A 25,553-nucleotide genomic window follows, 5' to 3' on the forward strand; every position below is an offset into this window, starting at 1 on the left:
GAAATGTAAATACATCTGATATATGTCACTGACGGCCGTTTGTTGAATGTAAAAAGAAGAAGATGTTCTGCTCACCTGTTGACAAATGGTGTAAATAAACAAAAACCCGATTCAAACTAAAGAAAGTGTGACTCAGCTCAAATAATGAAACTGAAACATGTTCAACAATATGAGTCATGAATAATTCATAAATGCTAAAACAGTCCGAATCCGGATGAGGAGGAAAAAGAAACCTGAGGGAAAACTTTGAGTAAAACTTTTATTTTTTCTGTACAAAAATCATATTAGTTACCATTCTCAGTATTTTCATTATAATCTCTCCACTAGTTCAAGTCCCCACCTTTTAGGAGCGATCACATATTAGGTTGTTGTGAGCGACGCACAGAAAAGAAATAATAACAAAAAAGAAAAAAGAAACTGTTCACATCTTTGTCCAATTCTTTGAGCTTCCTTGCTGAATGACATCATCTCAAATCTCTCATCACACAGTGGAAGTACCTCTAAACACTTTAAATTCCCAATCTCTATAAAGCTCTGAGGCCCTGTGTGGAGCCGAGCATGTGCAAGGTGTTTCTTCTGCTTCCATATGGTTCTCGTTCCAGAAGTGATCCATCACGTTCACCACCGGGGGAATAAGAGTTCGGGGAAAAACCATAGGATCAAAATAGAGAAACATATATTCTTGGTAAACATTGCTGGATGTTTTTTTTTTGCATAGTTGCATTGACAAATTAAGAGATTTGTTTTTTGCAGAATTGGGTTTGGATGCAAGTTTCCCACCGGCAGACACAGAACCTGACGTGTGAAGAGTTGGGGGGATTTTACCGAACAGGAGGAAACACAACAGCTGCATTTCAGCGTGACACAACAACATGAAGTTAACACATCTAACAGTCCCCTCGTCCGTCGATCACCGACTCATCTACTGCATCATTAAACTGTGTAGACGTGTGCGACGTGACGACAACTGGGTTAGAGTCTGTTTACAGGGTTGTGCACGGAGAAGACAAAAAAAAAATCTCCACTCGACTTCCATTTCACAGCTGAAGTGTCCATTTCTAAACATTTATAAAATGCTAAACGAGAAATCTCCTTTCTTTTCTTTTTTTTTGCATCTGTGAAACATCAAAATACATCTTAATGATTTTAAGTCCCCCGGGTTTAAATGACAAATGTAGAAACGTAATAAAACAGATGTGATTCTCTGCTCAAGTGTTAAAAAGAATCATTCAAAATCACTTTCATCTTCTCATTCGTTCCGTCTGATAACACCTGCTGAAACACACACTGCCTGCACATCCTGCGTGAACATCTGATCTCAGTACATTCTCACATCCATCTCTCTCCCCCCCCATTGACTTCAACTCACCGCCCTCTAACGACGCTTTACAGTCACAGCACATACTTCACAACTCAACCACAGCTGTTGGCCTCTTTAAACCAACACACTCATCGACCAACCAACCACACTCGAGTTCGTACATACAAAAAGATCTCGACTCCAATATCGAAGCATCATGTTTGTTAAAGAAAACAAAAAAATAAAAAGGGGGAGAATCGGAACAGATGAGAGGAAATCTATCATTTATAAAAAGTAAAAAACTAACTGTGCATCTGCAAGTAGATTTGAAATCAGGAGACAATCCCTCTCTGTTGGATCACAGTGTTGTGGCCGGTCCATGTGGATTACTCTGATTAGCAGGGTTCCCAGAGCTCAACGTACCAGCACCAATCTGCACACTTGGACACCTCCTCAAATATTTGGTCCCCGGGATCACAAGGGACAAACCACTACTTCAGAAAAATGCTTTATTTCTTTCCTTGCACTTGCACGTGAGCCAGTGTGGTCGTGGACTAGTTTGTAAAAATCTCTTTCTCTGCAGCTTCAGCCAAGCGTCCGCAGCCTTGTGGAACTCCTCTGTTGTCCGGTGCTTCGAGTCTCTGCGATGCTCTTCTCTGCAGCGACAGAGACGTTGTCCTGAAATCAGACTAGAGGTTGTCCCCCGGCTGGTACAGTGGCTCTGTGGCTGTGAAGTAGTCTTCCAGGAAGGACTGGATGTACTCGAATGTGGGCCTCTCATCCGGCTCCTTCTTCCAGCAGTGCCTCATCAACTCATGAAGAGACTCGGGGCAGCCCTGGGGGCAGGGCATGCGGTACCCTCTCTCTACCTGCTCAAGCACCTCTCGATTCACCATACCTGGGAAAGAGAACAAGTAACAGGATGTAAATGGACAGCAGGGATTTTGGAAGTTAACAATATGAAACTTTGATAAAAAACTTGCCCCACAAATCATCCTGGGTTATTTGAGTGAAACTAAGGAAATAGATTTAGCTGGTGAACACATTTGATTTGGAAACAACCCAGTATGCAGCTGCCGGCATCAGAAGATGTTGGCTTCCTGCAGCTGACAGTGGGGGAACAAGCCCACGCAGCCACTGTGTTCAAGAAGAAAACACTTTGTGGAAGTTGGGTCATTATTTCCTGGAATATTTGAAGTCAATTTGAAGGTTAAAACCCAGTGATTTGTAGAAATGAGTGCAGTGATCAATGGAAACCTGCCTGTTTGGAACGGGCTGTTTCTTGGTCACTGGTAATGATGGTTGACGTTTTCTATTTGAAACTGTGACCTGCAGTTATTGAGCTGCAGTGTGTAAAGACCTGCTGCTGGACTCAGTGCATAGAACCCTGGAGCTACAGCTGCTGCACAAAGAGCTGTTCACCGGTTTATAAAAGGTTCAGTGAAGCTCGACTCGATGCACAGAACCCTGAGCTGAACCATCAGTTGTCGTGACCACACAGACCAGAGGGCCGTCCCCTGCAATGTTTAGAAATATTGAAGGAATCCTTTGACCGAATCTCACAAAAGTCGACGCTGCACTTCCTTGGGCCCTTAACAACACACATGCCAAGTGTGAAGCCGATAAGATTAACGGTTCTCAAGATATGAGAGCTATATACATACAGTCCGAGATTTCTGGAATTATTAGATAAGATAAAACGTCTATCTCGGTGTTCAAATATCGAATAAAACATTACCAGTGTCTAACTTTGCAGCTGCAGCATTTTCAAACAAATACCAAACAGCACATGTCCGGTTCCTTCCTGCCCCACAGTGGTGGATTCCTTCCCAGGACGGGAAGACAGCGATCTGAACCCTGTGACACAGAGACGGCTCCACGGGGGGGCTTAACTGCGGCTAAAAGAGGTTATGACACAGAGTCGGTGGTCATGGTCATGGTCGCATCCCCCCCCCCCGCCGCCCCCCCCCCCCCTCCGCCCCCCGCATCTCACTGTGGGAGAGTGGGGATCAGATTATCTCACACTCGCAGAGAGGAGAAGCCCGCGGCAGCAACTGCTGAGGCCAGGAAATGGTGGTGTCGGATGCGGAGGGTTGTTAAGGTGATTTATGTCTGAAATCTTCCGCTTGTCATATACGAGAGATTGTATATAGGTATCTATTTATACCTCCAGACCATAATAGATAGAGATGATGTGTTCCCATGCAGACGCTTGGTATACCTGCCTTCTGCTCTACCCGGGGAACCAAAATAGAAGTCCCCAAAAATACCGCAGCACGTCAGGACGAGAGCCGCAAATGGCCCCGTGAGTCATAGAAGCATTTTGAGACAAGGTTCGGGGGGGTTCATCCCTCAGAACTCTCTGTGGTGGATTCATTAAACTGAACGGTTTGCACTGAGACCGAGGAGGCCAGAGGAGCCAGATGGTCCTCCGCAAGAGATGGTGGTTAAGTCTGCCATATGGCACAGCCTGTAATCAGTGCCAGTCAAACCCTGTCCACACCAGACAGGATGCAGTGCCGCTCACAAACAGCAGGGGGCAGAAATGAGGCGGCAGGGAAACAGGGAGAGTAAGGGGTACTTTCCCATGTAGTGATAAATCATTGGACATCTGCGTTGACTCATATCATCTATAAGCAGTTCTGTTCTATTCTGATTTGCCTCGTGTTAGAAAACACTATTAAAAGCCTCTGAATCAGATCAGCATGTTGAAGACACAGTGAATTATTCCTGTTTCCCATGACATGTTCCACGTTCATGTGTCTTCAGGAGCAATGTCTTGAAGATGATGGGGAACTAAAACAGGAAATTCAACAGAGAAGGTGAAGTTAAACTGGTTTCCTCACCTGGGTATGGTACTCTGCCTTTAGTCACCAGTTCAGTCAGTAGTATACCAAACGACCAGCCGTCTGATTTGATGGTGAAGCGGCCGTAGAGAGCCGCTTCAGGAGCCGTCCACTTGATGGGGAATTTAGCTCCTGGTACGGAAAGAAGGAGGAGTCAAGGAGGTGGAATAGATCTCAACAACCACTTTGGTTTATCGTGGATTCATTAGCTGACTATTTTCTTCAATTCATTAAATATAGCATTTTTTTTTTTAAATGTAGGAAATGGTGTGAATATCTTATCAGATACTTTGCTGCTAATTATTTTGGCTAGAAATCAAATTAAGGCCTTAATTAGACACAACGTGTGATTAAAGAAATGTGTTGGTGCTGTGATAAGTGTTGATTACAAAAAGGTGTTATTACAAACTGGTGTTGGGGCTGTAAATAATCATCCTGCTGATTGTTTACTGTTATTATTTTCCTGTTTAGTCAAGAAAATGTAGTTCCTCACAATCACAGGTCCAATGTCACATCTTCAGAGAGCAGGAATACCAAGTTCTTATATTCCGTTCATGATCACATAATATATTAAAGACCATCAACCATCAATATTATGTTTTAAAACCAGTCTGAGGCTCTAATGACGATAAGACATGAATTGAAGGTACATGGTCAGAATTTAAGCATTCAGAAAAAATGTGATGTCTGTTTGTTCAAATTCTCGAATCTATGTGCAACACACACAAACACACAAACACACACCTTGTCTGGCTGTGTACTCGTTGTCCTCGATGAGCCGAGCCAGGCCGAAGTCGGCGATCTTACACACCAGGTTGTCAGCCACCAGGATGTTGGCAGCTCTCAGGTCCCTGTGGATGTAGTTCATCCTCTCGATGAAGGCCATGCCGTCTGCGATCTGCCAACAGATTAGACCGAGCCGAGAATCAGACAGAGAATCAGCAGAGAACCAGTTCAGGATGCAGATAAATGAAGCCGTCACTGTAAGCTCGTTTATAGGTTTAATAGAATAATAAAAAAACTCATCTAAACATAAACTAAAGACTGGTTACAGTGCGTTGTCATTTTGGGAAAGACACTCTTCATTCATGTAGATCTGACCCAGATTTGAATGCAGAGTCAAAACAGTGATATCAGCACATGTGACAAGAAGAACCATTGAACCCGTCTCTCCGACCTCCTCACACTGGCTGTCAACTCCCTCCGAGGCGTCTCAGGGATTCAGCCTCGTTCTAATTCTCAAACACTTTTCCACTCGGCTGAGTGAGGAGAGGGTGGGGGGTGGGGGGGTGGGTGGTGAATTAAGAGCAGATCACAGTGGGCGACTGAACCAGTGAGCTTAAGTGGCCTCTGATGAGCAGTGTTTAAGTGCTACAGGCAGTTAAGTGGAGGAGAACGAGGGGAGGCTCGTGCAGGAGGTGAGGGAGAGGAGGGTAGAGATATCAGGCTGGATATTAAAGTAATATGACAGCCAGATGGAGAACAAACAGGAACCCTTACTCACAGGGACTAAATATTTGACTCACACACAAACACACACACATTCGTCCACATGGAAGTCTCTTTGTTTTGCTGCAGATGCATAATCATCCTTCCCTCCGGCTGAGTGAGACCAGCAGTCGGGGCAGGAGCAGGGAAACAAGGAGCTGCTGCGTCTCTGTTCATATTCAGATGCTGCGTTTTGTTCCTACCTGTGAAGCCATGTCCACCAGCTGCGGCAGCTTCAGGTATCCACCATCGCCCTCCTTCAGGAAGTCCAGCAGGCTACCTGTCAGAGTCAAGAAGACGACAGTCAAGCAGGGACAGAGCGTCCGTGTGTGTGAGGACAAAATACAAGAATAAACTCAGCAGAGATGAACACATAACAAGATTAAGCAAATCTGAGGTAAAATATAAAAAATGAAATAAATAAATGTGTAATAGAAGCACAGCACATGAGTATTACATTGATATATATTGAAACTTTGCTATGTTTGACTGATGAACTTTGTATAATTCACTTTCTCTCCTTTGTATCCATCTCCATCACTTGTTTCCCAATCATCTTCGAGTGTTTCCCTCTCTCTGTGTGTCATCCTGTTCTTACCTTTGCCCATGTACTCGGTGACGATGTAGATGGGCTCCTCGGACACCACCGCGTACAGAGGCACCAGCTTGTCGTGTCGGAGCTTCTTCATGATCTGAGCCTCCTGCAGGAAGGCCTCCGGGGACATGGTGCCGGGCTTCAGGGTCTTGATCGCCACCTTGGTGGTGCCGTTCCATGTGCCTGAATAAAAACAAACCAGTCACTAGTGTTAGATTAGACAATAAATAAAGGCACGTTCATTTAGTTAGGGGAGATAAACACAGGACATTATCACCGAAAGGTCGACAGTCTTGTTGTCTTTCCAGGTGGACATATTTGTCTTCATCTTCTACCTCGTGTTCATCGTGAGATATTTGTATTCCTTTTTGGTGGTGTTTGAAGTTTTGCATCTGTTGTGTGCTAGAAACGTTATCAACATGCCCACTTGCTCGCTGGACATCTTCCCTCTGCATTCTCACATTATCAGGACATTTTACCCGGGGGGGATGCAGGCACATTTCTGGAAAATGTCAGGAGCGACTGAGTGCATTGTCACAAGCAGCCTGTCCAGAAGATTTCAGAAAAACTTCCAGAGTTTAGTGCATGTCTGACAGCAGCTTTTCACTGTGACACTAAAACACTGACTCTACTAAAAAGAGACTTTTTCTTCCTCCTTTTGTAAGTGATTGAAAAAGCCAATCCTAAACTCCACTGCGTTGCCAATGATCTCTGGCAGCGTTCCCATGTGCAACGAGCCACTGGGGAGTGAAGGGACACGACAGTTTAAATAATCAGCCACTTCCTGGTTGAGAGCCACTTACTCACGCCCTGCTTACATACAAAGAGCTGAGCCGGGAGATCTACCGCTTCCGTCATATTGCTGACCTTCATGAATGAATCGTATTGAACTAGCTGCACACACACACATACACACACACACATACGCTGAAGGACAAAGTGGAGCAATGATTATTGGTAATAATATGAGGCGGACACAGGAGAGCAGTGGGAGCCAAAGCCACGAGCACACATGGCTTATTTAGAAAGCAGAATCACGCATGGGCAGAGGAGGGATTTGCACTGTGGAGAGCTGAAAACCCATCGTGAACAAACAGTGCAGGGAGCGACACACAGGGATTCCTGGGATGGCTCGGTGGAGGCTTGCAGGTCGAGGCTCGCTCCAGGCCGGGCTTAATGAAAGAGTGGGAGAAGAAAGAGGAGAGCGGCGTGCGCTGAAAGGCCGCTCGTCTCACACACGGCCCGGGGAAGTGTAGGAGGTGACCTGTGATCACCAAGATCTCTGTGTGTGTGTGTGTGTGTGTGTGTGTGTGTGTGTGTGTGTGTGTGTGTGTGTGTGTGTGTGTGTGTGTGTGTGACAAACCAACAGCAATCAGTAATCAGCATTGCATCAGTATGTGGGTCAGTGTGGCAGCAAGGCGAGCTCCGGGCCGAGGTCCCTTCCACTCCATTTCATGAATCATTCCATGAACACTGCTCACATGCCTTCAATACTTCTGGATTGTTTAACATTAAATAATCATAAATAATGCACGGTGGATACTGTGTGTCTGGATGGAAGCACTAATGGCTGTGTAAGCATATTGTATGTACACACTTGTTTTTACTCTTTACTTATTCATGATATGTGTTTGTGTAAAATAATCTTTACAACAGAGTGTAGGAATGTTTGTTGTGGATATAGGATTTAATGTATGTATGTAAAAGGTATTAAGTAATAAATCATTTGATTCACATTCACAAGGACCAAGACTGAACTATTGGATGTCATCGTGTTAACTTGGAGGTTACACTCATTGTGTTGTTTTATTTATTCCTAAGTTGTTGCTTGTAAGGCAATAAAACTGTCAACTTAACGCATGTGACATTCAGTGTTGACCTTTGAGGGAATTGTATAAATATGATATTAGCTGTGTCCTTCCATCTAATTTTAATCCAACCTTCTTCTAATGGAGTATAAGTGGCTCCACAGAAATCATGCAGCCAGCCGGTTAACAGGCCTAAGTGGTACGTCTATTCCACATTCCCAAAAGTAAACTGCACTAAGTCGTCCAGTCAGTGGATGAGAGCACAAGTGGTCTTCACGAAAATAAAATTCCTACACAGCCATAATAATAGTCAAAGAGTTTACGAGCAGTGTTTTGTTTTTGGTCAGATTCATGCAAAGACCACATTACAAGACTGTATGCATAGCAGATGTGAGTCAGTGTGTATGTGAAACACGCGATGCACTGTGTGGTGGAGTACGGCATCGGCCTCTTACCCATCCAGACCTCTCCGAAGCAGCCCTGTCCCAGTTTGACCTCCAGTCGGAGGGAGTCTCGAGGGATTTCCCAGGCGTCCTTGGCCAGTCCCTGAGTCTGAGGCTTCACTGTCGGGCACACGGTCGTCAGTCTGTGGCACAGACCGTCCGAATGTTCTGAGAGGAACAGACACAAAGGGCAAAAACAAGAAGGTAAGGTTTGGAGCTGGTCAGGGATCAGGCGTTAAGTGCATCCTAACAGTCATACCACAGTAAAAGGACTTCAGACATCATGAATTCAATATTACACTTATAACTGTAGTGGACAACACTCAAAGTACAATGAAGCAAATTCACAGAGCTGCCGAGCCCCAATGCTTTTACTGTCATTCCTCACAGAAGAAGCATTTCATTCTTTTTTATGTTCCCCTCTAGACCTGATACAATTTCCTGGTTATTTCACCATCACATTGTGAAACACGTTGAACCCGATTTCATTATTAAACAAACTAAAGAGATCAAATGTGCTGTTTCTGGTGCAGAAGCCTTTTCAGATACAGAGACCTCAGCTGAGAGCGACAGCACAGAGCTTCTTGTGAAATGTCCCTGTCTTCTTCTGCACAGGGAGTGAGAATGAAAAGCCAGTGTGTTATATTCAACCGCTCCACAGGTGACATCCATTCTTCTCAGCTCCTGCTCACGTCTGATGGACTTCAGAGGACACACTTCCAGGGACATGAGGCAACGCAGAGCTCGGATCTAATGAGCGTCTCAGTCAGGGAGTCAACGACATGAGCTATGTGGAGACGAGCAGGGCAGGGTCAACAATGCAAAGACCAGGAATTGTTGAAAGAGTCCCATAACAAAAGTCCTTTTGTTTATTGGAATCTGCTTCTCCGAGTTGGACTGTTATTCTTGCAACGATAAACAGTCTTTGCTACACCCAGACACTTTCTTGTGAAAAACCTCTGGGGGACTTTTGAGGACAGCGGCCTGCTTAATAGTATCGTGCAGCGGTTTGTACTAAAACATGTTTTGAAGACATGTCTCTTTTTTAGCTTAGGGCTACATCCATACATCTACGATTTAGATCTCTGTTCAAATGAAAGGTTTGGCTCTGTATCTGTCCCTGTCCACACTAATGCCTGAAGATCCACATCTCGTCAACACTCATACACACCGAGTATGCAAATGGCAACGTTAACAGACAAGGAACTGTCACAGATTGCCAAATAATCTCCTACGCAGTTGTACAGTTGTAAAATGCAGAGTTTAACTGCACAAAGGCTGCAACAAGGTCAGTAACGCTTGTCGTGATCCATCTAGAGCTCTACACTGGGAGCCGAGGCTAATGCAGGCTGAAGGGGTCACGTCACAGGAGTGTGATGATTCAGCGAATGTCCTGAATGAAAAGACCCAATCAGCAAGAGGTTGTGAGTTTCTGTGAAATGGTTTCCAAACACTTCCCTTTTTGAAAACCCAGATTAAAAGGCTTCCTTTGTGTTTCCAAACTTCTTCGTTTTATTGGCACAAACACTCTGCAGTAGTGTGGATGCCAAGCGGATCCAAAGCAGAGTTGTGCGTTTCCAAATGAAAATGAAGTTGTGAGGATGTAGCCTCACATGGTGTTTCTTTTTGGGGGATTTGTTCCACACAGTGAAGATAGTCAATGCAACAGATGATAAGAAAAAAGGCTTCAGCAAAACAATACTCTAAAACATTTCCCTGGAGCAGATGTGCAGCTGAATAATACAGTTTCCTCTGCCAACACTCAGTCTGTTGACTGAAACATCAAATTAAACAAGAGTAGGAAACAAGGACGACATACATTTTAGAGAACCTTCAAAAATACAACAAACCCCAAATTATCTAAATTACCTCTTTGACATAAATCACACTGCAAGTAAAAAAAACACGAGTTCGAAAGGACAAATAACCAACCTGCTCCTGGAGCCGGAGCATCTGTCCCCGTCATAAACAACACTTTGCCTAAATGCTACCTACTGTACCTGCACGAGAGTGAGATGTGTGTCTGTGTGTGTGTGTGTGTGTGTGGATACTGTGGCATGCTGCATACCTGTGTAATGTTTCACCAGCTTCTGCAGCATGTCAAACTGGGCCCGGGTGGTGATGTAATAACCACCGTTGTCCAACTTGCGGATCTTGTAGTGTTTCACGTTGTCTCCCTTCACCTCATCCCAGTCCTTGATAGACAGAGAGTAGGCACCTGCAAAATACACAGAGGCTCGGAATTACAATACAAACACATGTAACTTGACGTCTAACCAACATTAAGTACCTGTCATTACTCTCCTTTGATCGTGAAGCACTTTGGCTCAGATCCTGTTGTTTTTAATGTGCTGTATAAATAAATCGGACTGTGCCATGTAAAGTCATTGGGGTATATCTTGCCCAATTACCCGAGGACACTTTGGCATCGACCTCAGGAAATGTGCGATCACATTCGACTTTTCCAAACCAGCTAAGTAGCAGCTTGGCAGCAAGCAGCCACTATAACCACAAGTGAAGCAGTGCACTCCTGTCAATGTGATCAGGTTACCTTCATATCTATACACTATCTGCACAGGAGACGCAGTTTAAGTGGAGTAACTGGACGGCTCTCAATCGCACACTGACAAAAATACAACCGGCATCATTGTGTTGTATTGAAACTGCAGCATTATAATCACAGCTCTGCTCGAAACAGAAAGAATTCTCGTACCTTTAGTCGTCTCACTCTCTCGGGCCAGGAAAGTGCCCCGCTGGTTCCCTGGAAGCAGCAACAAGCGCTCGGCGTCCTTGCGGCCCATTTTACCAAAGTACCACCTGTCAAGAGAGACACAGTCACAGGGTCAGTCCCAGGAGGAGTCCTCAGTTTGATGCATGCTGTACGAGCAGGAGGACTTTCTTATACAAGTCGGGGAAAACAAAGTGTTGGTGATATGTTGTGAATTTCCACCAGTGTGTGGATCAATACAGTTTTATCCTTTCTCTGAAATCGTGGCATAAAATTGGCAAACTTAAACATCAACAACACAAATTAAACATAGTTGATATAACCTGACATTAAACATCAAGGTATTTCTTGTGTTCGGAGCTGGAAATCCCATTCGGTGTAGTTTTAATATTTAATTTAGACCATGCGAATGTCATCAAAGCTGATTACTAACTTTGCTCCAGGCAGCAACTCTTTCTATTACATATGATAAATCCATAAAGACCTTCATCAGTGTGATGAATAAATGAATAAAACATTGTGGCTGCCGTCCTTTAAAGAGAGAGACCTCACTTTCTATTTAAAGGAAACTCTACAAACCCTTTGAAAAGACGTTTGAAAAGAGCCAAGTCTCAGCTCACAGGCATATTTTGCTTTTCCGACTGATTTGTCACTTTTTGGGACTAAAGGCAAAGTTTACTGGATCTTTTTAATAGTTTGTATTAGAAAAATTGCCATCAGCCACTCATAGACCACTTACAAGCATTGTCTTAAAGCTGCACATTCCCTTAATGTTTCTGTTGCACCGGTTCAACAGCAATGGGAACGCTACCGGCTCTCACTGTTAATACAGGGCTCCATTGTCTTTACACTCCCTCCCGTGTGTGTGTGTGTGTGTGTGCGTGTGTGTGTGTGATGGGTTAGTCACAATGTGTGACTGCCAAGCTGCATAATGCGTCTTACTCAAAGAAGACCTGACCGAGCAGGGTGAGAAACAGGAATGGAATGAGGACGAGAGAATTAAAGAGAATAATTGAAGTGTTAAAGAGAAGGACACAGACGTGGAGGTAGAATCATGACGTTGAGCTCTTACTCTTCAGCCTGGATGGAGTCGGCTGGAGCCACGTAGTTACTGGGGATGTAACCTTTCTGTCCGGTGTTGATGGAGCGAGCCTCCCACCAGTCGCCCTCCCTGGAGAGAACAGTCAGGCACAAAAGCATGAATGAAAAATGAACCTGCTCTAAAAGCTAAAAGAAGATGGATGGTACACACATATACAAAGATAAATAAAGAACAAGGTCATATTACGCGTCATTCAACCACGTCAGGTATCTGAGTCATCGTGTTGGGGGAGGAGTTCATCTGCCAATTCAATTAATCCACAAAATGCATCAATAATCAGACGTCCCTCGACTGACGCGATACTATATATTACATTATTAACCTGTGGACGCTGATGAATCAGAGCCTCTCTAAGTTAAGCTTTTTGTGAAATTAAGTTTTTTTCTCAAAGGTTGTTTCTTTCATTTTAGGTAGACGTTATACATGTTTAAGTTTTAATGCTTCATGTGTTTATTGTTAAATTAGTTATTTGATGCTATAAAAACAGGTTGAAACGTCATGATGGACAGATGAGACAGACCCACGATCAGCTGAGTGTGCATATTGGCAGGACCGAGCGTGCAGAATGGCTCTTAATTATTTCCAAAGAGCAAGATGGTGACACCAGATTCTGGAATAATTCGGCTTTTTATTATTGTACAAAGGAAGAAAACTGATAATGTTGAACTTTTATATTTACAATCTATGGTTTGAACCTAATCTTATTGCTTTTTATGGAAACTATTAATATAAGTAGTCAAGACATGGTAATTGAATGAATTAAATGTGGTAAATGCTTCTGGATGACGGCCACAGATGGACGTTAAATATGTGAAAATCTGATTTCTTTCCTGGCGTCTTTTACAGGAAATGTGTGGGTTTAAATATGAAGGAGGAGAAACAGAAAAATCTGTCCTGCTCTCCACCTCTTCTCTGAGAGCAGACAGCAGATTCATGGCTGTGAAAGGCAACATGACCACAGACAGTGGTACAAGTCTGTATATGATGGATGAGGAGAATAGAATGTGGAGCACCTGGAGCTAAGCCAATTTTCACACCTGTGCACACCTGGGAAATAAATTCAGTCCATCAGCATTACAGACGGAACGAGAAGAGAAAAACATGTCTTCATATCTGCTGTGGTTTTCTTTTAGATTGTGAGAACATAACTACAACACAACAGATGTCGAATGACAAACAACAGCATTGTATAAATTTAAATTGCATAAATAAATTATTCTCATTATACCCTTAAAGAGGGAAACTGAAGAAAATGATCGATAGAGTAAAATATTCTGATGACCTTTTTCAGATGTTTTTAAATATATATTCTATTTGTTTTTGCTGAATGCTGCAGCAGCCACATACGTTTCAGCAGACGACAGTTTCCACATATAAAGCAGAGAAGGAAACTGTGGTGGGAGAAAAGCGATGGGGACTAAACAGATGGCCCATTAGAGGAATCCATTAACCCAGACAGATTTCAGCCTTAATATCAGACCTGGATACAATGAGGGATTTAACTAACACACACGTGGCCACTGCACAAATGCAAGCAGGAATACACACACACAAATACACACACGCACACACACGTGGTCACTGCACAAATGCAAGCATGTACACACGCACGCACACAGACGCACACAGACACACACGTTGGATCAGCTGGAGTCTGTTGGTGTGAAAAAAAGCAACCGTGCTCACGTGTTGTTGATGATCTGGAAGCGGTCCCCTTTTTTAAAAGACAGATCATCGGACGTCCTCGCCTCGTAGTCGTACAGGGCTACGAAAAAGGTTACACCGCCTGGAATCAAGAGAAACTGAGCGTTAGAGGTGAACATGTACGACAACTAGTTATTCACACGAAAAACTGCGACACCACAAAGGCAACACACAGAAAAGGTTTGAGAGAACATGGGGACCTGCTTTGGCCCAGTGCAATATATCTTTAACTCCACAACAACTCTGACCTACCTGGCTACGATTTAGTATATTGCTTTGTTCACTTATTCGTTTTACCTGGTCCTATCTTTTAGATAGGGCTATTGTGAGAACATTCCCGAAAGACCATATATGTAATTGAGTAATCTGCCTGGCAGCTTGTTTTTATTTTGTTGTTTGTTTTTGGTGTGTGTTTTTACCCTATGTTTTGTTTTTGTTTGTGAATTTGTTTTATGTCTTGTCAACACTTTGTTATGTATCTGAAAATTGTAAATAAATATTAAAATAAAAAAATAAAATAGTTATTCACACAGTGCCTCAAATAGCTGCTTCCTTTAATATAGCCGTTGACAGACTCATTTGTACTATACCGCTTTATTTTCATATTTAACACTTGATTCAATTTCTCAACGAGCCTCATCTTATTTCACATTCGATAATGAAACTGTTATTCTAATAATCTCCATCTGTATACTCCATCTATATACTCCATCTGTATACTCCATCTGTGTCACAGAGTACAACTGTGTCCCACTTCCTCACTGACGTCACGTCAACTCCGTGAATCAAACGGATCATTTGATCTTTGGTTTATAATGAAAGGAGTTGGTTGGTCCGTGGTCTGAAGACACGGAGCAGAGGGACCACACGACTGATATGTTTATCTCCGGGAGGGAATTGAACAGGCGAGATTAGATGCACAGCAGCTCCTCAGGCCAGATTATCCTACTTTAAAGAGCAAGACAGGGACTGAGTGCATGTGTGCGTGCGTGAGTGTGTGTGTGTGTTGCACTTTGAGAGGAAGCTTCATTCTTCAGTGTTGTGTACGTTTACTGCATAATTCACCCAATCCAATCTAAGATGCATTAACCACCCAGAACAGCAGGAGATTACGTTCGATGTGACCGAGCGTCATTTTCATCCCCGACAAAGCCTCAATCAAAAAGTCTCACCGAGTCAAAGTCTTGCTGGGAATAAAAACTACTTTTAACAGAAGTCATTGAATTCAGAGCATGCGATTGTTTCCTTTGGCTCAGGAGGGGCCACGCCTGCTGCACTGCTTCCCATATTACTGACTTATTTTGGGTTTCTGTTCAGCCTTGATGTTTCGGCCGACTTGTTTCAAATGTTTAATTTGCATAACATCTGCTGCTCGTAACATCCTGTGCATAGCAAACGTTCAGCCGGGTTTTTTATCCGAAAGTTGTACTCTGGTGTTCGCATAATGATGACATGGAAAAGTTTGAAAAGGGGAAAGGAAAATAACATTCGATTTCAGAAAGAACATTCAGTTGAGGAAATGTATCTACTTCCTTTTGGGTTCTATGGCAAAGCAGAACATTAGGCTTCAGTCTTGTTCTCTGTAGGGATTAGGGACCCAATGTTTTATGAAATCATTTGAATGATAACATGATAATAACTAACCCAATCATGTCTAGTAACTTTTTAAGCCAGATTCTCCCATGTTCCACCCTGAAACCTTCAATCCTCTCATCAGACTGACCTGGGATGACGCCTGGGAAGGGGCTGCTCACGGCCACCGAGGTGAAGGAGGAGGAGGCGCCACCGAAGGGCGTCATGATCGAGGAGGCCCCGCCAAAGGGTGTGAGGGAGGCGGCGTGACTGTTGTAGCTGTTGTTGTGCGGCTTCATGGCAGGCGAGTGACCCATCAGGGTGGGGTCGGGCCCGTAGTGGCCCAGGTGGGAGTTTACTGGCGTTGCATTTGAGTTATCGGGTCGGTACTTCAGGGCCGGGCCCTTGTCCTCTTTACTCCTCACGCAACCCATCGTCAAGCCTGCAAGAGAGAAGAGGGACAAGTTCCATTTACTTTAACTGTTTGCTTGCATTTATATTGATAAGGTCATAAGCAGGAGTGCACACATGTTTGATTCCTACTGCTAAAGCTGCGTTTCCACCGCGGGAACTAGGAACCTTTATAGGAACAGTGTGTGTTTCCACCAGGGACCAGGGTCTAAATTAAGAATGCACCTTGTGACTAGTGCTGGTCTCTTTCCCAGCGTTGACTCAATAATCCCATTTTCTAAACTGTAATTCAGCATCAACCGCAGCAAACTTTCAATCTCAACCATTGTTGCTGTAATGTAACAGGGTTTGCATGGCGTCATCATTACCGCTGCCAGGTGGACTGGAGTGGAACTGCTTGTGGTAGTGCTTGGTTGTTCACATGACAGCGGTCCGTGGGAAAAGTTCCTTGGTTTAAAAGTTCCAAAGACTTTTGGTAAAAAGGTGCATAGGAAAACCATATGCAAGAATAACTGTCACTCCTTGGTTAACATAATAATATTTAACAACTCTAACATGAACCGGAATTAGCCTGGACACTTCATAAATCACTGACAGCTAACAATGCCAGATTATGTGCTTCGTCACGAGGGTGAGAAAGTGAGACATATTCGTGATATTCTTCACACTAGCCTGAAGCTCTTTGGAGGGTCTCAGCATTACTACCACCGAGAAGAAACAAAGACTGAAGGCCAACGAGTGACCTCACAAGACTTCACAAGTTCCAACAAAAGCTCAACAAGCCGAGGTAGAGACTAGATCGTATTACGTCCCAGGGCCATTTCTCCCCTGAGATCATTCCATCACAGCTTTCAGAGGTCTTAAGAGTTGGTGCCCCTCCCCTCCTGAGCTGACTGATATATGAAGACCTGTGAGAGTGTGAGTTTTCTATTCTTCAAAGACAACCATCAAAATTCGTCATGCGACACAAAAGATAAAACAAATTCTTCCTCAGTATTTTTATGGTCTCAGTTGGTGTTTGTCTCGGATTTGGAAAGATCATGTGAGTGAGTTGTTTGCTCACGTCTTCCCAGGGAACAAACACTGTACATCAGATAATGCATCAGTGTGTTTGTACGGGTGCGTCTTATCATGAGAATAAAGCATCATCTACAGAGTCAACAGGACACATGGAAACAAGCTGCCCCAGATGAAGACTCGACTCCAGGACTGATCCACGGTCAATGATACACGTTGTGACTTGTGTAGTAACATGTTACAGCAAAGCTTCAAATATCTGTCACGGACAGGGTGGAGGACAGGCCTCCGCCACGGAGGTGTTTTAAGTCTGATTAATCCTGTTCAATATGCAATATCTACAATAAATCACATTAAATCAAGTATAGGGGACGTTAGGTTATAAATATACAGATTACATCTTCATGTATAAAAAACAATATATATATAAAAAAATAGGCATAAACTACAATTTTATTGAGTAACAAAATAAGTCTGGCAGTGAGAGTGATGAGGCTCAAACACAGGATTAATAGCTCAAGCACGGGATTATTTTCCTGCACGCTATAGTAGTGAACACAGATGACTCCATGCACTCATTCAGAGGTCTGCTCTCTACACACTACATACTCATATTCTTTTATTTAGTGAAAATAGACTAGAATAGACTCTTCATGCCATTGTTTCAGTATTGATTCTAAGATATTTATGCAGGAAGCATGTGGAAGTTATGAGTTTGGGTTCATGACAACACTGGCACTGATTGACAGAAAAATCCTCATGTGAGCTTGTTTCTCAGAGGATTTAATATACGAGATCATTTATTTATTCATGTATATATTAAAGTCCTTTGCTGCAAGTTTAAGTGTCTTTTTCCTACTGTTACTATGAAAATCTACTACTACTATGACTCTTCCACAAGTGAAATATGATTGTGGAAAACAAATAATCCAAAGAGGTGAAACGCTGAATACAGATTGATTCTTAGTTCTGCGGATTAATGCTGGTCTTAATTTAGCAGCACTTTCATCCATCAAACTAATAAACTCTGGTCAAGGAAACCATTCATTAAGTCTCTGCTGGCCTTGACTCACGAAGGGCAGAGCTACAAACTAAAGCTAATGAGGCTCAGCGATCGATCTATGGATCTGCTGGTTTCAGATGGAGGGTGCATCGACGTCCTCACATGAACAAACAGTATCGACTGACAGTTAAAGCTGAAGCAGCGGAAACGTCGACAGTGAGATGAATGATGGAGGGAACAGGATGAATGGAGGAGGAATTATTATGAGGCTGAAGAGCAGCGGGGGGGGGGGGGGGGGGGTCTGAGAGGTAAAGTGACGCTGCACAAGTCAAGAGAGAAAAATGAACGAGTCATCTCAGCTCAATTTAAAATGTTTCCCCTCTAAGGATGAACAACATCATCCATCTGCTGGTGCTGAGTCCAGCATTGTGAACAACAACCAATTACAGCGCGTGTGGTTCTGCAAGACAACTGCTCAGAGCCATGGAGTTGGTGTAAAATGACAATAATATAGTTGAATAAAATTTCTAAAGCAGGTGTTTGTGTGTCAGTGAAGTCTGAAACACACATTTGCATTTGAATGAACATGCACAGTTGCTACATGCAGATGTCAACACGTGTGTCAGAAAACATAGAGACGAGAGAGATTTAGAGTTAACTACTGGGTTACCACAACATACACTGCACTATTTTGAAAGTGTGTCACCTTTCTAACAGAGACAACCACACACCCTTGTTCCAGTGGCTCAGTTACAATTATGAGATTTGGGACAGAGCCAATGATTTATCATGTAAACAAGCATTAGGTCAAGTAGTGATGACAAATAATACCTGTTTTGTTTGGGCTTAACTCCAGTAATCTGAACTCCCAGATCTCCGCTCTTATAAACTAAGCCATAAAAAGAAACATTTGAACTCTGCTGTCTCACAACATCACAACAGAATCCACTGACAACAGAGCAGAGGTCAACATAACCCCGACCATCACCTTTGACCTCCTCCTGTCCCCACGTGTCAACTACTGCCTGCTTCCAAATGTCCTCAACCCTTAGTGCCTAACCCTGAAGCTGATGCTACTGCAAACCGACGACCGACCTGAGAGAAAACACGTTGAAAGAGGAAAAGAGAGTTTAAAGAGGGGAAGAATGTTTGGAATCTGTGACCTGGAAACAAAAGCTTCAGACTGGAGGTAACTGGTCCTGTTGAGACCAGGCGACCTGAGAGCTCTGATCACAAGTGGACAGATTTAAGTACACGTGGGGTTTTAAAGTGTGTCCTGAATGTGTCTCCTGTGACCACTTGTGAACCGATCTTACCCCCCACTCCACTCCCAATTATGTTATTTTTACCCAGTGTGAATATATAGAGGAGTCTGAATCTCAGGATGTATTTGGGTTCGTCCAGACGAGATCAGATCACTCTGGACGGATGTTCATACCAGGTCTGAATTGGGTCTCTGATGAAACCAGATTTATGGTGATTGTCAGCTTCTGTTGCTCCAAATGAGCAACATTAACTGCTTTAATTTAAAGCCGATCACCGTGATTAACTCCATAGACGGGGAGTCATTCCTTTCCTGCAGATTAAAAACGCTTGTTGAGCTTCCATCAATAATTCTGGATGACTTCATGACTCCTACAGCGGTTTCCCTTTCTTTAAACGACTCCTCTGATTAATGATCCTCAATTCTGTCATGTAATTACAGGCTGAGAACTATGTTAAAACCTCCCCTCTCTTTAATAATTGGCAACCTTTTCCCATTCACTGTATAACGCACCCAGAGGACTTGCTTGTAAAATGGCCATGAAAAGATCACAAGCCTGAGCGAGCCCACAGGGTTGGCACGTGATCTGGCACGTCAAACCTTTCCTCTTTGGCAAAAAATACAGGACGTGGCCTTCGGGGGGAAATCCAGAATGAAACTGGGGATATTGTATTCATAGTAAATGTCACTTATCAATAACTCAATAAGGATAACATTAATACAGAAGGAATAAGAAGGTCTTGTTTTTAATGATAGGTTCACTTTTCTGGCTGCTACAGAGACTTCACAGCTCTTCCTGAGAGAAAGCCAGAGTCCATTGAGAGGAAGAACATTTTGCTGCTGTTCATACTCAGGCCCTGGCGCACTCTTATTCCCACTCAAAGAGCTACTGGGTAAAAATGTGGCAAATAAAGAATTTCAGTAGCTCAATGAAAACATGTCAAACACAAGACTACAAGAAAAATGATTTCATTATTCCGAGGCTGCAAATACAGAGTTTGGTGTAAATTCGGATAAACAGGCGAACCAAGGAATTTTGAAATAGTCGAGATAGGGAATTAGCCGCCTTGCTGGAGGTATTCGCCCTCCTCACATCCTTCTAGATCTAAATGTAGTGCTAAATAGAGGCTGCTTGGGCTGAACTTTAATAGCACACATGCTACTTAACAGATTGTATAGTTTGCACGAATCTGTCTCTAAAATGTCAAGCTGTGATATTCCATCCCAAAAATCACCAACGTATTGATCACGGTTGTAGTTACCCTCCATTTAGAAAGTGGTCTTTGATATAAATACCTTTTGGTTTAAATAACAAAACCTTTTAGATAAGGAATCCACTACGCAGCTCTGAAAACCACCCAAGGAGAAAACCTCACCTCTGCCCGTTCAGGACCAAGAGAAAGGCTCTTTATTCGGCCCCATCTACCTTTTGTTATGGACAAAGAGAAAGTACCTAGTGGTGCTCCCCCAACAGACTCACAATCCCATACACATGCTAACACTGAGCAGCGCGAATGCTAATAAGGGCACAGACACGCCATCGTTACAGTGGAGCCGACAAACCCCCGGCAATCAATCAAACCAAGTGCTCCAATTCAATATTCAAAACAAGCAGATGCTTCCACACGCGGGGGCAGATTCACAACCACAGCTGGTGTGAGTGGACAGTTTTATCACTGCAGAAAAGTGAATAAAATCATGGCAGTAAACGACAAATTCTATTTCATGGATGACTTTATCCGAAATACATTTGGAGCATAAGTTTGAGTCCCGAAAAGAAAAAATCATCTATGAAAATACATTAAACTGAGAAACAAGTCAGGGAATATTTGTGGCCAACACAATGATCTTTTGACAAATTTACCAAAACTATTGACGTCTCAAATCGACTTCAAAGAAAATAAATTTACAGGCAGATTAGTGAATATTCTCTCACAGATGGTTTTCTAAATGAGGCTGTTATGTCCACAGTGAGTTAATCTGGAAGCAGTGTCTCATTCTTTCGGTGGCTCTACATCAACACAGTAAACACAACTTAGTGGAACATTTTTGACAAACTTCACATAACTAGAACCCCAAAGTCTTTTTAAATCCACTTTGGTCCGAGTGTAAAAGTTATACGTCCATGCAAAAGACATAATTACGTTTTAAACCAGCCTGGAAATCTGGCATTGAAATGTAAAAAGAAGAATCCATATATGCTCCTACACATATTTGTGAATTAGTTTACTCCCTGCCATACTGTACAAGCAGACACACAGGGGAGTGGTATGTGCTCCAAACAAATGCTGGAAGCAGAGCCCATCCAAGGACATGTGACATGCGAGGCTGTGTGACAAACTGCCAGCGCTGCCGTGTCAGATTGAGGAGACACAGGCTGCCGCTTCCCACAGGGTCGAATACAAACAATGCCAGAGAGCCGCAGGAGGGACGCTCCGGCTGTAGCTGGCATGCAGGCGACGTTCAGGGAAGAACAAAAACATCCCAACACCACAAGTTATCAGGCCGAACGGTTGACTCCATTTATACAGAGAGACCAGATTCAGATTATGTTTATAACCCAGTTATACAGGGAGGAGCTGACAGTTTTCTCAGGAGAAAGAAACGCAGGAAAATTGGATTCCTCCAGAGGGAATAGACGATTGGCCAAAAAGTATATCAAGATTTTAAATGAATCATATCTGTCGATAAAGATAATTATCACATTATTATTTCTTTCTAGTTTACAGACTTAGTGATGGTTGGGGATATAAACTCTTCTTTAGCAAAACTGAGTATTATACAGTGGTACCACATAAAAAACATTTACATGTTATGCCTCCTCCTTGTAAGTGTACAATCCAATACATGTAACTTCTGTTATATTGCTATTGATAAATATCACATGGGTACAAAACAACAAACAAAAAATCGTTTGGTCCCTCTATATTTAGCTCTGACGTTGTCCAGGCTGCGTGTAATTATTTGAGGTTATTTTTATCACGGAAATTCCAGAATTTCCTCAGAGCCGACCTGATAATACAGAACGAATGCCTGCAGTGAAGTCCGTGTGATTTCACATTCAGTGACAGGAAGTGAGCCGCAGCTCTCGTGACCGCTCAGATAAGATGATACGATCTGGGAGAGGCCCTTCGACCTTTGAGCTGCTGCCTTGTGTAATCTGTGAAGCCACTCCAAACAAAACCCAGGCAAACTGTGCTGCTACAGGAAGCAGTGGAACTCTGAGTAAAAATTTAACAGAGGTTTTAACTAGATTTTCAAGTTCAGACAATTATATTTAAGCAAAGTTAATCTTAAGCAACTTGATGAGAGAGACAAGCAACTTCCACACGAACCACTCTCCATCTAGTATTCTAGCTGCATATCAGAAATAATATCTGTCCAGACTGAACTTCCAAAATTATTCCTCATCTGGGGCTAAAACATTAAATCAACTGACACAAAAATAGCCGGCAACTATTTTAACAATTCATCAACAGTTAATATATAAAAATGTCAAATATTATCTTTTCCCAGCCTCTTGAAATGAAATGACTGGTTAGTCCTCAGCTCCATCTCATAGTAAACTGAATATATTTGAGGTTTTGACGACTGACTTCAGCGTGGTCTCTATTTTTAGACATTCAATAATCAGATAACCAATAACCAGCCGATTACTCAATAATGAGAATGTTTGAAAGGTGCAGCCCTTCTTCTGTTGTCTCAGCTACACACCCTCATTAGCTCAACCCATTGTATTTTTTTTTTTTTAAAGGAAAACTTTTTGTCCGAGCGCCCACTGACGACATTCGGCATCCCAGTGAGGTGTGGTCAGGTCTTTGCACTGTGGCCGCTCCCAGCAGTGATGTAACGTAGTGCTGTAGTGTCACAGTGCATCACAGGGGCGAGATAAGAGCACGCTGCTACAGCTGGTTGACAGGGGGAAACTATCTTAGTATGTGTAATTGACAAAAGTATGACTTTGTGATTAGTATCAGCAACATATTTGTTATTTGTTTGTGAAGTAGTTTTCAGACTAAAACCCCAGGAAATGTCCGGCCAATTGGTTCTGGACTTTCTCCAGCTGCGGCGTAGCTTCCACATAGAAGCATGAATTGGGCTTAAGGCACCAAAACAGATTGAGTCACCATTTAGGATGTAAAATGTAAATCTCAATTTACCCCCGTGGAAGTTGATATGATCAAATTGCCTGTTTGGTCTACACAGCAGTCGAATCGAACACTATAATGATGTTGATTTGTTTTTCATTGATCCTTTCAGCTGTACCACAAACAGTCGGGGAGACAAGTATCTGCATCAGTGTTTCCTGAGGGTTTTTCCATGACTTGTGCAAACACCAGCACATGAAGTCTACAACCAAACCTCTCGTAGTCTGAAACATAAATCCACTGTATAACACCCAGAACTGAGTTGACAGACTTGCAGCGTAAATCACAGGGAGATGGGACACTACATGGGGCTGTGAACCGTCACTGATGTCTAATACAGTAATTGCCCTGGCACACTCGCTGAGGCGCAGCTCGGCCTTATCTTCAGGGCAGCCTGCCATCTCTGCCAATCACAGTGAGTGGAGGGGGAAGAGGAGGAGGAGGAGGAGAAAGAGGAACTTCCTTCCGCATCCATTCATGCCGTTGGGGCCACCTGCTGTGCCTGTCAAAGGGTCCAGAGCGAGGCTGGGGTGGAATAAAAGCCAATCTTCAAGCTGTAAAAAACAGAGGAGCTCTTCTTGGTCTCTGTGCCCACGTCGCTCACTGTGGATACACGAAGAATCGCAAATTCATAGTTCCGTTCCTTTTCCTAACCCGTAAGTGTGTCGCAGTCAGACTTTAACATTCACTCAGCGTCTCATGAGTCTACTGTAACGATAGTGTGAGTCTTTTTCATGCTGAGAGGACTGTGGACGAGAACCCGAGGATCCTTCACGTCTCCAGTTAAAACTCAAGTCGCTGAACCGCGGCCAACACCACCTGTTAGTGCTCCTCACTCCTCTGCCAACAGCCCTCTCCATCCCAGCTGTGTATGTGTGTGTCTGTCTCTGTGTGTGTGTGTGAGGGAGACAGGACTGTCCAGTCCACTGGGGCTGTACTAACACAGGGATTACCATGGAGCAGGATTACCGTGGCACCAGAGTATATAAGCACACCATCAGACCCGTTCACACAGAAACGCTGAATGTATGAGCATGTACACACACTGCAACACAACACAACAGTACTACTACACTACACTGTGTTTTAAAACCACTGTACACACACACACACACAAACTACAGATTTAGAGCAGCTTGAGAGGAACATGTAGGAAAGCACAGGGAACAGGCTCCCAGGAGTTTGGTCATTCTGGAAACTGCTGTAATACAATATGTCCAGCAGTAAAGGCCCAGTACAGCTGAGGCCTGCAGCAGCTGATTGTGTGTGTGTGTGCATGTGTGTGTGTGTGGGGGGGGGGGGGTCATAGGGTGAGGCCCACAAGAGAATTACAAGTGTATTGAAGTCATGTGAAAGAAATTCGAACAAACTTTAAATGAACGTGTGAAACCTACAAAGACAGGGTTGTATGTGAATCCTTGTATTTTTGATTTCATGAGTAAAAAACGACCAGAGCACCAGTCCAGTCTTTCAGTTCAGGGAGTTTTCTTTTTTCTCGTCCCTCTCCAAAGCAAAGACGCGCACAGATCTGCTCCTGGATCAGCCACAGCCACCATCCAGTGTTTGAACCGAACCGAGGAAACTTCTCCTAAACCGCTTGCGCAACTTTCTCCCAAGTGACACGGCGCTACGAGGCCCAGCTGCCCGCAGTCCCGGGACAAACCCCAGCGCTTCTCCCACGCTCCTCTTACCTTCAACGCGACCTCAGCAGCGTCGTTCCTCGGCTACATGCGTCCTCCGGTGCCTTTACGCACGGGGTTTAGTCTCTTTTTCACAATCCAGAGAAAAGTGAAAACCCTTCCGACACACGCACGGGCACGATCCTTCTCTCTCTCTCTCTCTCTCTCTAACGTGGAACCTCAGCCTGTCCCATACCGATTAACTCACTTCTGCAGCCCGAAGTCCTCCTCCTCCTCCGCCTGCCGGGATCCTGGATGTTCCTTCCGCAGCAGGACGCAGGTCGCCGGGCCGACAACCAGCGCTTTGTGCGGCGGAGCTCGGAGCGAAGTCCGAACTGTGAGAATATCCAGAAATCGGCGCCTGCTCGCGGGTCGAGGTTTCCCTGAAACACGCACAACAATAGCCGGACGAGCACCGAGGAGCCGACGAGGCCAAAGGAGGAAT

General features: G+C 43.7%; 1 protein-coding gene across 2 annotated transcripts; it reads right to left on the reverse strand.

Moving 5' to 3' along the window:
- Window positions 1-245: 245 nt before the first annotated feature.
- On the reverse strand, window positions 246-25,553 carry yes1 (YES proto-oncogene 1, Src family tyrosine kinase). 2 transcript variants are annotated; one of them, XM_053437451.1, is made up of 12 exons: window positions 25,317-25,553; window positions 15,738-16,028; window positions 13,997-14,096; window positions 12,281-12,379; window positions 11,194-11,297; window positions 10,549-10,698; window positions 8,493-8,648; window positions 6,233-6,412; window positions 5,838-5,914; window positions 4,891-5,044; window positions 4,147-4,278; window positions 246-2,198 (listed from the first exon to the last, which is right to left on the reverse strand). In XM_053437451.1, the coding sequence occupies exons 2-12, from the start codon at window positions 16,018-16,020 to the stop codon at window positions 1,990-1,992; spliced, it is 1,644 nt and encodes a 547-aa protein (XP_053293426.1). In that variant the 5' UTR covers window positions 16,021-16,028; window positions 25,317-25,553; the 3' UTR covers window positions 246-1,989. The 2 variants fall into 2 exon arrangements, with proteins under 2 accessions (XP_053293426.1, XP_053293425.1); XM_053437450.1 differs by having other exon boundaries at window positions 25,121-25,553.

The sequence above is a fragment of the Pleuronectes platessa genome, chromosome 13, assembly GCF_947347685.1.
Source record: "Pleuronectes platessa chromosome 13, fPlePla1.1, whole genome shotgun sequence".
NCBI classification, from domain to species: Eukaryota; Metazoa; Chordata; class Actinopteri; order Pleuronectiformes; family Pleuronectidae; genus Pleuronectes; species Pleuronectes platessa.

Bases quoted from the DNA above. Each gene is read 5' to 3' on its own strand.
- yes1 (XM_053437451.1), bottom strand. From the start codon at position 16,020: ATGGGTTGCGTGAGGAGTAAAGAGGACAAGGGCCCGGCCCTGAAGTAC. The intron at 14,097-15,737 runs GTCAGTCTGATG...TCTTGATTCCAG, and splicing joins CTTCCCAGGCGTCATCCCAG to GCGGTGTAACCTTTTTCGTA. The intron at 10,699-11,193 runs GTACGAGAATTC...TGTATTTTGCAG, and splicing joins AGAGAGTGAGACGACTAAAG to GTGCCTACTCTCTGTCTATC.